The 17,481-nt window shown below is 38.0% G+C and overlaps 1 protein-coding gene across 4 annotated transcripts in view; it reads left to right on the forward strand.

The window, feature by feature from the left end:
• CDC42BPA (CDC42 binding protein kinase alpha (DMPK-like)) overlaps positions 1-17,481 on the forward strand; it is a 418,998-nt gene that overhangs the window by 229,954 nt on the left and 171,563 nt on the right. For all 4 annotated transcript variants that reach the window (XM_006897745.1, XM_006897747.1, XM_006897744.1 and 1 more), the window contains exons 7-10: positions 818-1,018; positions 2,717-2,965; positions 10,299-10,378; positions 11,865-12,031. In XM_006897745.1, coding sequence (XP_006897807.1) covers positions 818-1,018; positions 2,717-2,965; positions 10,299-10,378; positions 11,865-12,031 — 697 coding nt within the window. The remainder of the gene's footprint in view (positions 1-817; positions 1,019-2,716; positions 2,966-10,298; positions 10,379-11,864; positions 12,032-17,481) is intronic.

Here is a 17,481-nt window from a genome sequence, read left to right on the forward strand (position 1 = left end):
ATGGGTGTGTCAGAGGCGGTGCGGTTGGCTCAGGATAGAGCAGGGTTTAGGGCTGTTGTGCATAGGGTCGCTATGAGTCGGAAACAACTCGACGGCACATAACAACAACAACGATATACCTACTACCCTCATTACCCCAGGTACTGTATCTCATCTGGGGTCTTCCTTTCCTGCACTGTCCCTCCACCCTTCCAAGCATTATGTCCTTCTCTAAGCACTAGTCCCTCCTGGCCTCATGCCCAAAGTATGTGAGACAGCTTCCAAGGAGCAACTTGGTTTCACCCTCTTTAGGACAGATCTGTTTGTTCTATTGGTTGGAGGGCAATGGTATGTTCAAGACTCTCCTCCAGCACAACTCAATGGCATTGATTTTTCTTTTGTCATCCTTTGTCATTGTCCATAGTCTCAGTCAGGTGCACCTTAGTCTCTAGACAGACCTCATTCCTCTCTAGCACTTTGACAAGGTCTGTGACAGCACATTTCCCTAATACAGATTGTCTTTTAATTTTCTTCCCGCTAGTGCCAAGAGTATTGACTGTGGAACCAGACAAGCTTTCAAAACCTGCTGGAGGCTCAGCTATGAGTCAGTTCTGACTCAGTGGCCTACATCAATGACAATGTTACTGATTCTGAAAAACTTTTCATTAATATGAAGATTTTCCTAAAACTTACATGTATAATGGCACTAAAGGCAACTGTGAAAGTTTTATTATGATAATAATATCAATTGTATATCTAAGTATTTATAGCTATTTTGAAATTATTATTTTGTTTCCAAATTATTACTTTAGATTACTAAAAATGTGAACTTTTTCAGGTCCAGTCCTCAGTAGCAGTAGGAACCCCAGATTATATCTCTCCTGAAATCCTTCAAGCCATGGAAGATGGAAAAGGCAGATACGGACCTGAGTGTGACTGGTGGTCTTTGGGGGTCTGTATGTATGAAATGCTTTATGGAGAAACACCATTTTATGCAGAATCTCTGGTGGAAACATACGGAAAAATCATGAATCACAAAGTTAGTATATCTTACTTCTTTAAAATTAATATAATTAATACACAGAAAATAGCTTTAAAGTGATGTAATAATCTTATGCAGTTTGACTCATTGCTTTCAGATTGGGACCAACCCAGCATGATAATCTGAAACGAGAACTATTTTTCTAATAATAGAGAACATTAACATTTTTACCCTAGTAGATAACTCAATACAAAGCAAGTCTAAATATACTAGTTAATGCATTTTAAAAAAAATCTCTCATTTTCTCCTATAATTTACCAGAGATAGTAGTAGATAGAAAATTTCTTATTCTCTCCAGTAAAATAGTTGACATTTGTTATAAATACTTGTTATATAAATATTTGTTATAAATAGAAGAAACATTATTTAGTACAATAAATGTGTATCCATGGATAGAATGGAGATTAAAAAAATTCTCAGTCTTAATAATGCATTAACAAAAGAAATAAAAATTGATGTAGAGATAGCCTTTTTCTTATAAAATTGGCAAAAATAGAAAACTATGCTATACTGAAAAAATACTATGAAATGGTAAATTTTAGTGCAGATGACAGTATAATTTGGTGTAATCTTTCTGTTAAGAATTTTTTAAGTATGTACCTGTAGCCTTAAAATAAATAAACAGATGTTTTGAGCAACCTCAGTTCAAAGAATGTATCCTAAGAGAATTCCCATGAAAATACAAGTGTGTGTCTAATGACACGTTTGTATGTTTGCAGAATGCTTGAAATCATCCCAGCATCCCACAGAGTGAAATAGAACTAAGTTATTGGTAGTAAAAACATGAAATGTTTTGATTGATCAGTTTCAGAAGATTTTGACCAATTGCAAAATCTTAGAATATGAATAAAGAATATCCCTTAAATTTTATGATGATTAGTGGCTATGTATATCAATGTCTGTCAGTTGAATAGAATGTTTTAAATGTTCTTCTACCTGTCTGTGAAAATTGGACTCTAAATATTTATCAGAGGTTGGAATACAAACAGCTGCAAAGTTGTAAATAGCATGTACAACATTTAAAATAAAAATCATTGTTAGTGAAGAGCATAGAGTCCAGAGTCAGCCTAAGTTCAGCTTTGAGCTTGGCACTGAATAGCTGTATCCTTGGGCAGTTACTCCATGTCTGTTCCTTTGTTTCCTCTTCTATAAAGCTAGGGTAGTAACAGCAATCACCCCAGATGTTTGTGGTGAAGATTAAATGAGAAAAAGTGTAAAGCACTTAAAATAATTTATATTACATTCCAGGTAAAGTTCATTATTATTATAAGATGATACCACTTAGTGCTTGGTACAGTGATTTATGAAGAGTATTGGCCATTGGTATGCTCCTGAAGTATCCAGTCAAATCCCACTAGGTTCAGTCTTTTTAGTCTGATAGCAGTTGAAGATTTTGTAGCACTTAATTTATTCTCCATTATAAAGTATAGGATATGGAATGAATTGTGCATGTGTATGGATTTAACTTAATATGTACAATTTAAAGGTTTTTTTTAAAAGGAAAGAGGTCTATTCTTATTCGTCTTTGTATTTCCTTTAGTGCCAGTGCTTTGCACTAGTATATGCTTATAGATATGTAGAAAAGAAAATGTGTTTTTAAGACCATGAGTAAGTCAATGGAATCTCTTAATAAATTAAGTAGTTTTTAGGTTATACTTTTAAAATATGTTATTCTTTTTCTTTTTCTCTGCTTAGGAGAGGTTTCAATTTCCAGCCCAAGTGACTGATGTGTCAGAAAATGCTAAGGATCTTATTCGAAGGCTCATTTGTAGCAGAGAACATAGACTTGGTCAGAATGGAATAGAAGATTTTAAGAAACACCCATTTTTCAGTGGCATTGACTGGGACAATATTCGCAACTGTGAAGCACCTTACATTCCAGAAGTCAGTAGCCCAACAGATACATCAAATTTTGATGTGGATGATGATTGTTTAAAGAATTCTGTAAGTATAACCCTGTGGAAAGTGCCTTCCCTCTGTTTCGTCATAATACGATTAATAAAAAAATCTTTTTTCATGTATTTTGCTGAGAGTGCCTTACCAGTCATCAGCCAAATAATTATCATGGATTCTGGTGCTTAGTCTATCTTAAATTAAGGGTGTTGGCTGAGCTAGGTGTAGTCATTCATAATTAGGAACAAATTGGAATTGCAAAGCTTATTTATTTGATAAGTTGAGTCGTTGAGTTTCCTAAAAAGAGAAATCATCTAGTCTAGTCTGACTCCTAGGGACCTTTAGGGCACAACAGAACTGCCTCCAGTGTAGAACTCCACTGTAGTCCTTGCTTCAGAATGTTTCCAGAGCTGTAATCATTAAGAAAACCAACTGCTACATTTGTCCCCTGCAGAGCATCTGGTGGGTTAGAACCACCAGCCTTTTGGTTAACAGCCAAGCATGTAACCTCTATGCTTCCAGAGGACAAATAAGATATTTTTCAGAAGTGGACTTGATTGGCACGTCATTAAGAAGAAGTGCTAAAAAGAAAAAAATACACTATATAGTGGTGGAATGAATAATTTTACAAACTGCTGCCTAAAAAAAAAATCTATAACACTAGATAAAATTGTCAGAATTTTCACAGGTCTTGACAGATAATCTCAAGACAAAAAACAAATTGAGAAGCATCTATTTGTGAAAACCTACTGTGCATTGGTTAGGAATAGTCCCACCTGCGTGCCTCCTGGCTTGGTTGGGATGGCACAACTATAGCGTGAAGATAGAGGGGTTCTTAAAATCAGCTCTGGTCCCCGGAGAACTGACTGGACTCAGAGAGCAAGTACCCCATGTCCAGAAGTGTTGGTGTTAAAAAACACAGAAAAGTGGCAAATTTGGTAAGAAAGAAATCCCTAACCCACTGTCACATTAGTTCAGAGTCACAGCAGCCCTCCAGCTGGTTTCCAGGGCTGTAGTCTGTATGGGAAGAAACTATCTGCGGAGTGTCATATGCATTCAGTCTGACCACCGTTTTGATGAGCAGTCTGAAACATTATGTGCTGTGTCATCTGCCACCACAGCTCCTTGAGAAGTACATGTTGCTGCTGTTATTAGGTGCCATCACGTCAGCTACAACTTGTAGTGACCTTATGAGCAGCAGAGCTGAATTTTGCTCTATCCCGCACCATTATCGCCATGTCCAGTATGCTCGAGCCCAGTGTCACAGTCACCACTTAATACTTGTGTGCTTGGATGTTTACTTCAACTCTCCAGTCCTTTGATTCCTCTCCTGTAAGGTTGGGATATGAGTGACAGTCACCCTGGCTTACAGTGATGATTAAATTAGTAACTGTGTAAAGCACTTCAAATAATTTATATTAAATCCTAAAAAAAGTTAATTATTATTAATATGAAATGATACCCATCTTGTTGAGGGTCTTCCTCTTTTTCTTTGACCACCCACCTTTCCCAGCATGATGTCCTGTCCCTAGAAGTGGATGTCCAGCGTAAATGAAACAGTTTTTCTATCCTGTGTCTAAGGAGCACCCTGGTTGCACTTGCTCCATGGCAGAGCATGCTGGAGGAAATAAATCCTGTGAGAAAGTAAACCCACAGTCTTTCTGTCCTGAGGGAAAGTCTTGATTTCAGTGAACTGCAACCCAGCCGACAAGCCAAGTATTTACTAGGAGAATTGTGGATAAGAGCATGGAGGCACTGAATATGTTCTCTGCACACATGCCCGACTGACTCATTCCATGCCTGACTTGTGAGAGATATAAGAGAAGGCCTGACCTTGCCACATGCCCTCCTATTGCAGGGAAAGGCATGTGTTCAGAGAAGACCCCACAGGACTCAGACTCTTCACTCATCCCTGACTTAATTCGTGCACAAATAGGTGCTCATACCCCTTCAGCGCCATTATCATCTCATTACGCCCAGTCGGAACCAACTCATCGTTGACCCTTGGGCAGATTTCTGACAGCTCAAATGGCAGTGCATTCAAATGCTGGTAATATCAACAAATGGTGAGACTATTGTAAACTGAGGCCCACCGTCATAAATTACTGATAATGATTTAGGGCCCAGCTATTCTATTCCTTGGAATGTATCCTGAGAAAATGAAAACTGAGGCTTAAGTGGAAATTTGTACAACAGTGTTCATACCAGCGTTATTCACCATTACAAGAACATGGAAAGAGCTCAGATATCCAACCACAATCTAATGGATTGAGAAATTATGGCACATTCACATGATGGAATACTATGCAGCATGCAGGAGCAATGATTTTGTAAATTACTACCTGACATGGGAGGATCCTGATAGCATTATGCTGAGTGAACTACCGCAGTCTCATAAAGACAAATATTATTATTGTAGATCCAAGGAGGGGAAGGAGGGCTTAAATATAGGGTTGCACAATATGATGGGTGGAGGGAGGGATTAGTAAAGGAAGGGGTAATAAAGGTGTGACAATGTATATGAACTTTATAAACTTTGTATGTAAACCATTATAAAAAAATAAAAAAAAATTAAATGTCAGCTTGCTATACAAACCTTCAGTTCTACTCCTGGATATCTCCTAGCAGGCAGGAAAACACCCATGTGAAGAATATCTGAAATACTTATATAAAAGTTTGTTAGCAGCAATTTAAATCTAGGAACGACTTAGATGTATGTGAAAATGGCCTGTATCTGTAGTGGAATACTGTTCAGTATTTACCTGGGGCAGACAAGAGGTACATGTTTAAATACACATGAGCATTGAGCACATACATGAAAGAGGACAGAATAGGTCAAGCTATGTAAAGACATCTGCAGCTCGATAATAAAACACATGATCAAATTTTTAAAGAGGCTAAATATTTTAATATATTTCATTTATATGCCATTTTCCGAAAAGGCAAATTTAAAGAGAAACTACATGAAGATCTAAGTTAAGATTTCTGTGCAGGGGGACATGAGGATTTTGGAAATGTTCCAAAATTAACTTGTGGCTGCACAATTAAACCAGTTACACACAAACAAAAATCGCATTATATATTTACAATAAGAATGTTTTGTTACTTGTGAATTACACTTAAATGTTTTTGGGGTATTTTTAACCCACGGACTTTGATTAAACTGGCGGTAAGGGTTTGCCCTTATTATCACATGGTAAGCAGAGAAGTGTTAGTTTATTCTTTAACAGATACGGAACAAATCCACTAGTTACTGAGATGATTGATGGTTGAGTGCCATCAAGTCTTAGAAACTCAGCTGATCCACCAGCAGGTTTTCAGAGGCAGTTAAGAGAGGAGACTAACCTTCCTTCTCCAGCGGAGCAGCTGGGGATTCCAACCATGTGCCTTTAGATTGGCAGTGAGAATTCTTACCACTAAGCCACCAGAGCTCTCTAGTTATTAAGGTGATGGTGGTTATTGTTGATTACCATCAAGTCAGGCATGACTCATAGTGACTCTGAACAAAAGACCTGAAGCCTTTCTTTTTTTAAATTTTTTTTAAATTTTATTATTAATTTATGTGTGTACCGTCAAACTGGATCTGACTGGTACAGGAGGCGATTGTGCCTCCTTCTTCAGCAGAGCATCTGGTGGATTTGAACCGTGCACCTCTGGGATTTCAGTGCAGTTTCCTGCCACTAGGCCACCAGAGCTCGCCGAAGCCTTTCAATAACTATCATCATTTCTCAACGTTCATAGAGTTTCCAGAGGCATGTTGTTCTTAAGAAGTGGATGCCACTCCTGCTTCCAATATTTTCAGCAGCACTTTTGGCTTAAATAGAAGTAATATGATTAGTGTATTTATTTTCAAACCTTATATTATGGGAATATTTATCTAAATGTTTTTATGAAATCTACTTCTAGAATTTTGGTCCACTTTAACATTTTTACTTTCATAACGATAAATATTGATATTTGTGTAATTTTTTGTCTCAGAGTGAGACCTTATAATCTTGAGAGAAATTCTCATCAGTTATTACTTTGCTACAAATTAATAATAACTTGGTTGTTTATGGTTTTATTTTCTATAGCATTGATTATGTTTTTTTATTGAAATCTATATAGAAAAAGTACCTTTACATAGAATAAGTAGATTTGCACCCTGGCTATTGAGACCTGCATTGGTGGTTTAAGAAAGACATTGTAACTGGCTTTAAGAAATTAATAGCACCTGTTTGTAGAATAAGATATTAAAGATGGTTGGTTTCCATTCTCTTAGAAGTTACCTGAAATAAATACTAAGAAAATAATAAATAGAATTGCAGACTGCCTCTCAGGATCATAAAATATAAAGACAAATTGACTAGAGAGAAATAAAATAACTCCAGTGAACGTTACACCTTTTTAGAAAAATTGAGATTTTAATGAAAGTTTATAGAGAACTTGGATTTCCATTCATTTGTTGTTACACATTTTCCTCTCTACCCCAACCCCAGTTTGCTTTTTTCTTTGAAAATAAATTCTGTAATTATTGTACAATTCCCCCCCCGCCCCAGTCCACTTTACTTTACTGTGCAGCTCTTATTCTGGACTGTTGTCATGCAAATAATATCTAATCATATATTCCTTTTAAACAGTTCTTTCCCTCATCTGTTTCAATGCAGTGTTCATTATTTATCTCCTCTTTTCTTAGTTTCCCCCCAACCCCCGTCAGTCCTGTTTTATAACAGTGGCATTATGCAGTACTTGCCCTTTTGTGGACTGAGATATTTCACTCAGCATAATGTCCTCCAGGGTCACCCATTTTGTATAATATTTCATGAGTTCCTTGTTTTTCAGTGCAGCATATTATTCCATTGTGTGAATATACAACAGCTTCTCTATCCATTCATTTGTTGATGGGTACTTGGGTTGTTTCCAACTCTTTGCTATTGTGAGCAAAGCCACAATAAACATGGTGTGTGTGTATCTGCTTGGATGGCAGTTTTGTTTTCTTTAGGGTATATTCCCAGTAGTGGAATTGCTGGGTCAAATGGTTTTTCTATTTGCAACTATTTGCCATACAGCCTTCCATAGTGGTTGCACCATTTTACACCGCCACCAACAGTGAATAAGGGTTCCAGTTTCTCCACAACCTCTCCAGTATTTATTGTTTACTGCTCTGTTGAATTTTGCTCTTCTTACTGGGGTGAGTGATATCTCATAGTTGTTTTGATTTGCATCTCTCTTAGAGCTAGGGATTTTGAATATTTCTTAATGTGTTTGTTGCCATCTGAATGTCTTTGGTAAAGTGTCTGTTCATATCCTATGCCCATTTTGTGACTGGGTTGTTTACCATTATCTTGTTGTGGTGCTCAAGTATTCTATAAATTCTAGATATAAGTCCCCTGTCAGACATGACATTATCAAATATTTTTTCCCGGTCTGTGGCTTCCCTTTTTACCCTGTTGGAGAAGTTTTTGGATGTGCATAGAAATCTCCCATTCGTCTATTCTATCCTCTCCTAGTTGTAGGTTTTTCAGGATACTTGGAAGACTATTCATGTTGTAGATAACATAGCTCCTCCTGGGAAATTTTGCAGTCTCATGTAATTATTATATACATAATTTTACTGGAAATGGATTTCTTTTCTCAAAATATAACAGGGGAAGTTTTACACCACTAGTCAGCAAACTTTTTCTGTTTAGGGTCATATAGTGAATATTTTAGTATTTTAGACTTCACAGGCCGCAAACAGTTCCTGCTAAATAGATTTCCTTCTTTCTTTTATTAATAAATTTTGATCATGTAGAAACCACTCTTAGCTTGTGGACCGGACCACATAATTTGTGGTCTGCTCTGGATCATTCAGTTAAATAAAAATTTAGTAAAATATATATGTATGTGTGTGTGTGTGTGTGTGTGTATATATATATAGTTACTGTAGAATGAGGATGAGGAACTAAAGGGGGGAGCAGAGGGCTGAGGATGAGGAGACATTAATCATAAGATCACACAATTTGATGGTGGGGGGTGAAGGAAATGGGAAAGATTCAGTGTGAAAAACAATGTATATGAACCTTATAAATAAACCAGTATAAAATAAAAATTTTAAAAATATGTAACTTCAAACTTCACAAAAAAAATCTCAAGATAATACAAAGAAAAATACAATCTAAATATAAAAATACCATTTAAATTACCATTTAAAATACCATCACACTTTTAATTTGGTGTGCTTAGTTTTCCACACTGATTTTAGTATATACTCTTCCAGGAGCACATTAGTGAACATATTAAGAAGCCTAGATAACTAAAATTAATATAAAGTTAACAAAAGTAAAATTCCAGCAAAAATTAGTACATTTTTATGAATGCTGTTTTTGTTCTTGGACAGCAAACATAATAAACCCTTAAATGTCACAAGCATTCTAGGCCTGTGGCATCACTTATTTTAAAGTTAATTCTTTGTTGAAATGCTTTGAACCTTTACAAGGGCATACAGTAGATAAAAAACCCCCAAAACACCAATAACACAATGGTCTAAAAAAATACATATATATTATATATATCTGATATAGATATATAGTTATTATGTGCCAGCAAGTCACCTGAGACCCATAGCAACCCTATCCACAACGGCTCTGAACTCTCCTTCCCTGTCCTGAGTCAGTCTCAGTGACTCCAACACACATACCCCCATTGCCCCAGTTACTGTATCAATCCATCTTATCTGGGGTCTGCCTCTCCTGTGCTGTCACTCTACCCTTCCAAGCATCATGTCCTTCTCCAAAGATCAACCCTTCCGGTCCATATGTACAAACTATGTGAGCCAGAGCTTCAAAATCCTAGCCTCCAAACTTGGTTTCACCCTCTGTAAGACAGGCCAATTTGTTTTCTTAGTGGTCCATGGTATGTTCAAGACTCTTCACTATCACCACAACTCAAGGCGTTGATTCTTCCTCTTTCATCCCTAGTCACTGTCCTGCTCTCTGATACCTAGCAAAGAATTGCAAAGATCTTTCTTGGCCTATTTCTTTTTAACCTTCTTCATTTGAACGTTGATTTTTACTCAATTATTTTATTCCTAAAAGTCTTACTTGTACACTTTCTATTTTTTCCCCCCATTTTTCACTCTTGGACTCACTATCAAGGCAAAACAGAAAACAAACAAAAACCCACAACCCCCTCCCTTCCAGTCAACTTCCACTCACAGTGATCCTCCATTAGATTTCTGAGATCTTTATAAAAGGAAACTGTCCATCTTCTGAGGAGCCGCTGGTGGATTCAAACTCCCGACCTTTTAGTTACTTCTAACAGTGTTTCTAAACTGAGTGGCCATAGATTTCATACGGACAGTAATTTTAGCCCACCCTATACATAACAGTTATCTCTATCTTACTGGGTGTTTTTCTTCTTGTAGGAAACGATGCCCCCACCAACACATGCTGCGTTTTCTGGCCACCACCTCCCATTTGTTGGTTTTACATATACCAGTAGCTGGTAAGTTTCAAATATTAAAATACTTTGGGTCATATACAAGAAGTTGAAGCCTTTAAATTATATAATGGAGCTCTGTAAATTAACCCCAAAGAAACAGTGATCCTGCTGCTAAAGTTGTTTGCCGTCAAGTAAGAACTAACTCATAGCTGACCCTCCAGCAGGTTTTCGGAGGCTGTAAATCACATGGGAGGAAATTGCCCATCCTTCTCCCCCAGAGCAGCTGGTGGATTTTAAGTGGGTACCTTTGAGTTTCTAGGCTACCAGGCCTTCCTACTGTTAAAGATGTATAATATGAGAGAGCACACAGAATCTTCATTCATTATAGAAGAATAAAACAAATAGAGAACTCATAATCTTAGCAAAGGAATGCTACTGCTGCTGTTGTTGTTGTTGTTCTGTACCGTGAGGTGGAGACCAACTCATAGCTGACTCTCTGATGGGTTTTCCGAGGCAGTTAATCACTCAGGAGGAGATTGCCCATCCTTCTCCCACAGAGCAGCTGTGGGATAGGAAATTTAATAGAGGTCTCTGCTACTAATAAATATTCTGTCGGTGTTAATAAGCAGATTCATTTCTTACATTTCCCAGAAGCTGGCTAGGTAATTCCATGAAAATCTGGGAGATGATGTGACTCCTGCTGTGGATCACGCTTCCCCTCTCACCTGTTTCTGGTTTGTTAACTCCAAAGCGAAGTTCTGGCAAAGCCTTCAGTGCCCAGCTTGCTCCTTCGTTTATGTGGTGCCTGTCCCCGCCTTCACTCTGCTTCACTGGCGCTTGACCTTTCTGGCCACCATCAAGCTGGACACATGCTTATGTCAGAGTTCCTGCAGTTGTGTTTTATCTGCCAGGAATGCCTGGTCACCCCCGATATCCCCATGCCTGCTCACCCAATGCTTTCAGGGCTTCACTCCAGAGTCACTTTGTCAATAACAACTTGTTTGACCACTTTGTTTAAAATGTCCTCTCCAATTTCCTTTTTAATTCCTTTACCCTTTAACATTTAGCACTTTCTAACATATTGAATATTTCACTTTATACACCCTCACTTCCTCTTTCTTTCTTTCTTACTAGAATATGGACTCTGTATAAGCAAGGATTTTATATAGGTTGGGGGTTTATTCACTGATTTATATCAGTACTCATTTATTTTTTATTAAATTGCACTAAATTAAGGAAGATACTTCACTTGTGATTTCACTTAGTCAAATTGTTTAAACTTTCATCTAATAGTATTTTATAATTTGTGGCTACTTTTTAAATATTCAAGAAAATCTGAGGATATGGGGGGGTGTTGTTTTAAATACTTCTCTGTTGAGTACTTTAAGTGGTATTGCAAATTAGTTTTGCAATCATTGTAGGTAGTTCACTGTAGCAAGATATATATCTGATAAATGAATGTATTTAAGATTTTCATTCATATCTTTTTTCACTTCAGATGAAGCAACCTTGTTTTGTTTTGTTTTGGTTTTTTTCTTCTTTCCTTCAGTGTCCTTTCTGATCGGAGCTGTTTAAGAGTCACAGCTGGACCTACCAGCCTGGACCTTGATGCCAATGTTCAGCGTATGCTAGATAATAACTTAGCAACTGAGGCATATGAACGAAGAATCAAACGCCTGGAACAGGAGAAGCTGGAACTCAGTAGAAAGCTCCAAGGTAAATGGATTTTAAAGATAATTTCTTTACCGTTATTGACTTGAACTCAGTAACAGCGTTATAAACTTTACTCCAAATAGTCTTACTTAGAAAAGAATCTATTAAGTGGATAAAAGTGCTGGATACGTTAGAGTATCTTTTAGGTAAGATAACAAACTATAAATGTTAGTAAAACAGCATTTGTTTCCCATGAGTAATATGCATGCATGCAAATATGTGGGAATAGTTCCTATCCTTGATGAGAGGGAAGTAAGACTGTCAGGGGGCAAGGATCCATTCTCATGCCACAGTAACTTTGTAGCAAGTCTTGTATCCTGTTACCTCAGCCCTTGAAAATTCTTGTTCTGCAACACTGATATTTTTGTGTTTATTATTATTCCTGTCATAATGTTTGATTTAAATATGCATACTGGTCAATCTTTTTTTAACTCTGACTTTTGGTCAATACTATGAATTCTTTTACTACGCCACCTTCAGTTTTCCCTTCCAGCTGTCTTGTTCTCCACTGTTAACTCCTCCATTCCTTCCCAAGTAGTAAAATGTGTCTTGACATTCTAGTAGCTCAGAGCTAACCGTGGTTCCCAGGGAGCTATAGTGGGTTGCTCAGTCTAGTTGAAGGTGATCTGCTAGCCCAAAGGCGGCACCTCTCTGGGGTGCAGATCCACCAGTGGCTTCTTGGGAGGAAGCTGAGTAATGTCTTGTACAGTTTACAGCCACAGAAACACCCTGGAAGATGAGCTATAAGTACATTCTGATTTGCCACCAGTGAGTTCATCTCAACTCCAGGCAATTCTCCCATGATTTCCTGCTCATGGTTTCCGAGCCATCTCCCCGCTGACCACCAACATGTGACCACTGCATTACCTGTGACTCTGTCACTTTCTCAGCTTATTCTCATTGCCAGCCACACTCACTGGCTGTCAGCGCCACTGTCCCTCTTTCTGTTGTCACTGCCCTTTGGTAGATCCCCAGCCCTGTTATGTACTATTTCACGTCTGTGACTGTGCAGCTCAGGGTAACTGATTTAGAACACATAATGTTCTGACAGATGTCACTTCAGATTGACTTGTACTGTTCCCAGCAGTCTTATGTTCCCTCTACCCCCTTTCCCTAGTGTTGCTTGCAAAATTCAATGTTCATTTTTCAGTCTTTATATTTTAACCTAGGCATTTGACCTACCTGCCCCTTTTCTTCCTTCTGAAAACGCTTCCCTCATTTGGCCCGTAGGGCTCTTTATTCCCCTGGTTTTCTGTTTACACAAAAGCCAGTCCTTTCTGTACCCCTTTCCTGACATCTCCTTAACTCTTCAACTTCTGGATGCTGATATCCCACAGACTGCCCTGTGCTGTCAGAGGCTCACAGCTAGAACTTGAGTGTCTTTCCAAAACTGAGATGTGCTTGGATGCCTTACCTCCAGTTTATCAGCAGGCCTGACCCATCTGCTGTCTCGGTGGATCCAGATCCCACTTGGGGACTTACCACCATCAGCACTCCCCGTGCTCTCCTCGTCTTCCACCTCCTTTCTACAGTGTATTTTCAACATGATTTCCAAGTACTCGTATTAAATGCAATTATGTTCCTTTGTCTTTGCCACCCTTTTCATTACTCATGTCTTCTCATCTCACCTACATTGTTGTTATGTGTCGTCAGGTCAGAACCAACACATAGCCAATGCCCTGGGTTTTCAGAGGCAGTACACACGGAAGGAGACTACCCTTCTTCTTTCATGGAGCAGCTGGTAGATTCGAACTGTCTGCTTTTGGGTTAACAGTTCTGCTCCTTACCACAAGACCACCAGAGCCCTTCACTCACATTAATAGTGAAATTTATTTAAAGGACTTAATTCCATGGTTGATTAGACCTCTTATAACTTTCTTCCTTTGTTTTCTATGTTACCCTTTATAGTCTTTCTCTTCTAGCTCCCCTGGCTTCTTGCTGTGTTTTGTATAAACCAAGGGCATCCTCAGCTCAGATCCCTATTACACTTGCTATTCCCTCCTTTTTTCCCTTCAGCTCTCTCCTTGAATGTCAATGAGGCCTTTCCTAATGGTTCTGTTGAAAATAAAATCTGACTTCTTCCTGTAGTATTTACTATGCCCCTTTCCTGTCTTGTTTGCTTAAAAATTAAAAATACATATTTTATTTGGTTATTATTATTATTAGGGTTAAGGAACATATGTATAAACAGTCAAGAGACTTACATATCTTCAGAGAAAGCCAATGTTTTATAATCATAATATTACACTATTACATTTTTAAAGGCCTACTCATATTTTTACAATATTTTAAAAAATCTACTATTGTTGATGGTGCTGTCAAGTCAAGTGCGACCTGTAGCGATCCTGTGAATAGCAGATCTGAATCCTGCCCTAGTCTGTGCCATCCTCACCATCTCTGATACACTCAAGCCCAGTGCTGCTATCACAACATATTTGGCAGAAATTACACTGACAGTTCAGAGGTACACAGTTTGAACCCACCAGCTTCTCCATGGGAGAAAGATAGGTAATCTCCTTTCGTGTAATATACTGCCACTGGAGGGTCAGCTGTGGGTTAGTTCTGATTCAGTGGTTGTCAACAACAAAACTAAATGCTCAGGTGCTGGACAAGAGAACGGTGTCTGTGATGGTCGAGGTGGTGTGTGAGCTTGTCAGAGCTGTCATTCCTGGTGAGCTGACCATTATATGGGATGTAATTTGACAGTTGCGTAAATTATAGAATTTGACAGGTTGTTGGTCTTCTTCTATTTTTGACCTGATGTGCCATCCTCCGTATTCACATGATGCCAATATTGTCATAAAAACCTGCTAGTCTTTGAAATTTAACCATGTTGGTAAGTCAAGAGTGTACTGTATTTTTCACTCACAATTTACATAAATAATATGCCCACATACATAGCTTATGGCATTGCATGCTTATGAAAAGAACATGGGGATAGCAGTGCAAATAAGACCAGAAATGTATAGCACAGATGTTCTCTACATAAAGATCTGAGACTCTGTTCTTAATGTTGTGTTCTCACATGTACCTTTTTCCAGTCATGATGTAGAATGTTTGTAACATACTATAAGGTTATCTAATGCCCCTGTCTCATTTGTAACCTATGTCCACTATTTTAATTTTTTCATTTTTATCTCTTTTTGGACATAGAAATGGAATCAACACAAGTATATTTTGTGCCTTGTTTCTGCCTGTCATTTTTTACATTAAATCATGTGGTGTGCATATCAGTAGTTTATTCTATTTTTATTGCTGTTTAGAATTCTATATAAACAAGCAAAATAAATGTGTTGCTGTCAAGCTGACAGTGACTCATGGTGACCATCTACAAAGTGGCATTAAGTTCCTTAACAAAGTTACAAAGTGGCATTAAGTTCCTTAACATTTTCTTGTCTATAATCTTTATGTTTTTGTTGTACTATCGACTCATAAATAACCCATAGTTGACCCTCCAGCAGCTTTTAAGAGACAATAATTGCACAGGAGGAAATTCTTTTCCACAGAATAGCTAGCATATTCGAACCATATGACTTTGGAATTGCAGTGCAGATTCTTACCATTAGGCCACCATAAAAAACCCTCGAATTCATGGCCGTTGAGTCAACTAAGGGTATAAATCTTCATGGAAGTAGACTGCCCATCTTTCTCCTAAGGAGAACCAGATGTGTGAAGGCTTCACTGTGTGGATTTGAACTGCCATCCTTGTGTTTGGAAGTTTAGTGGAAACCATTTTTGCTATACAAGGGCTTTTTATTTAAGATCTAAGTACTAAAAATTTATTTATCCAACTGGCTATTGGTGGACGTATGATATATTTCTTCAAATTGCCTAGTAAATTATTAATAAAGCTTCTGGGAATATTCTTCTTTCTTTGGTAGACTTATTAACTTACTTCTCTGTAATATACCTAAGATTGGGCTTTCTGGGGCACAGATGTGGTTAGTCTATCTGTAGCATTTGAAGATGTTCCACTAAAGAGTTTTCCAAAGAAGTTTATCATAGTCTCACTAACTAATTTATAAGTCCCATTAACAATGTATGACAATTCCATTTATTTTGTTCCTACCAGGACTAGATATCCCGTCTTCTTTGCTTTCAGCTGCTAGTAGTTCCAGCTGTGATTCTAATTTACATTTCCTCAGAGTAATGTGACTTTTCATGGATTCTTCATTTCTTTGTCAAGTCTTGTGAAGTTTCTGTTCTAGGTTTCTGTGCATTTTACTCTTTATGTCCTCCCTAATAGTTTGTATTTTACCATTTCATAAACAATTTAAGAACCTTGCAACAGCCCTTTATACTATTATTGTTGTAAATTTGCTTAGACCAGCAATCCTCAGGTTATGAATGCCCAATTTATACATCACCATCTCTGAACAGAGTGCTGTCATTTGGGGACAGTGTTGTTTTGGCTTAAAAATCTATTTATATGTTTATGAAAATTTGCCCACACTGTGAATTAATTGAACCAGCCCTGTGTCATAACAAATTCTTCCTTTCACCTTCAGTTGCTGCAAATAAATAACAACCCTATGCTCCTATTCCAACTGACACACTCATTCTAAGACTCAGTTAAAAACCTATCTTATTCACAACGCTGGGGCTGTCTGCATTCCTTTAGTGTAATCATTACATTGTTGCTTTAAGTATTTGTTAGTATTTAGGTTTTTTTAAATTGTATGTAGGGTTTTTGCAGGTCTGTCATTTCACAAGTGGATGGCCAATCCTTCTTTCTAGTCCATCTTAATTTGAATGCTCACATTTAGAACAGTGTTTGACAAGCATGTTACATAAAGGAGCAGATTAAAGACATTTCCCAGTTACAGAAGCAACCAGTAGATTCAGTGGTTGCCCCCTGCCCTTAGCACATGTGTCTTGACCCATCTCTTTCCCCATTTCCGCAGCATCTTCTTCAATCCCCGCCTATCCCACCCAACATCTCCCTGCCCATATCCAGCCCATGATATGATGGCTTAGGTCTCAAGCCTTCTGTGCTTCTGTGCTGGCTAATGCCTCGTGCTGCTGCTGGTCTCTTATGCTGCAGCCAGTCTCTCTTGATTTTTGGAGGCTCTACGTCCAAATTCCCAAGTACTAGTATTAGAGAAGGGTTTCTGTCTCCGATGGTTCTGAAGAAAAATTCTTTGCCTTGAGCTTCTGCTCGAGAACTGACTTCTTGTGATTTTGTGCCTCTTCTCTTCCATTTTCAGCATGTTGCTGTCACAGTAGGATAATTTCCCAGGAGAGGGTGATGTGTCCTCTCTGTCTGATATACAAGTGCTGTTTTCTCTTGGGCCCCAAACTAGTTAAACATGCCCTGTCTTCCACACTTCTGGGAGTTTGGGCATACCTGGGTTGGATAGGGCCAAGGGTGAAATCTTCTGATTCGCAGCATCATTACAGATGAAGAGATTGAGATTGTTAACAGCTTCAGTTTCCTTGGCTTCACAATCAAA

Source organism: Elephantulus edwardii, unplaced genomic scaffold, assembly GCF_000299155.1.
Source record: "Elephantulus edwardii isolate Elephantulus edwardi_28Jun2011 unplaced genomic scaffold, EleEdw1.0 scaffold00214, whole genome shotgun sequence".
Classification (NCBI taxonomy): Eukaryota; Metazoa; Chordata; class Mammalia; order Macroscelidea; family Macroscelididae; genus Elephantulus; species Elephantulus edwardii.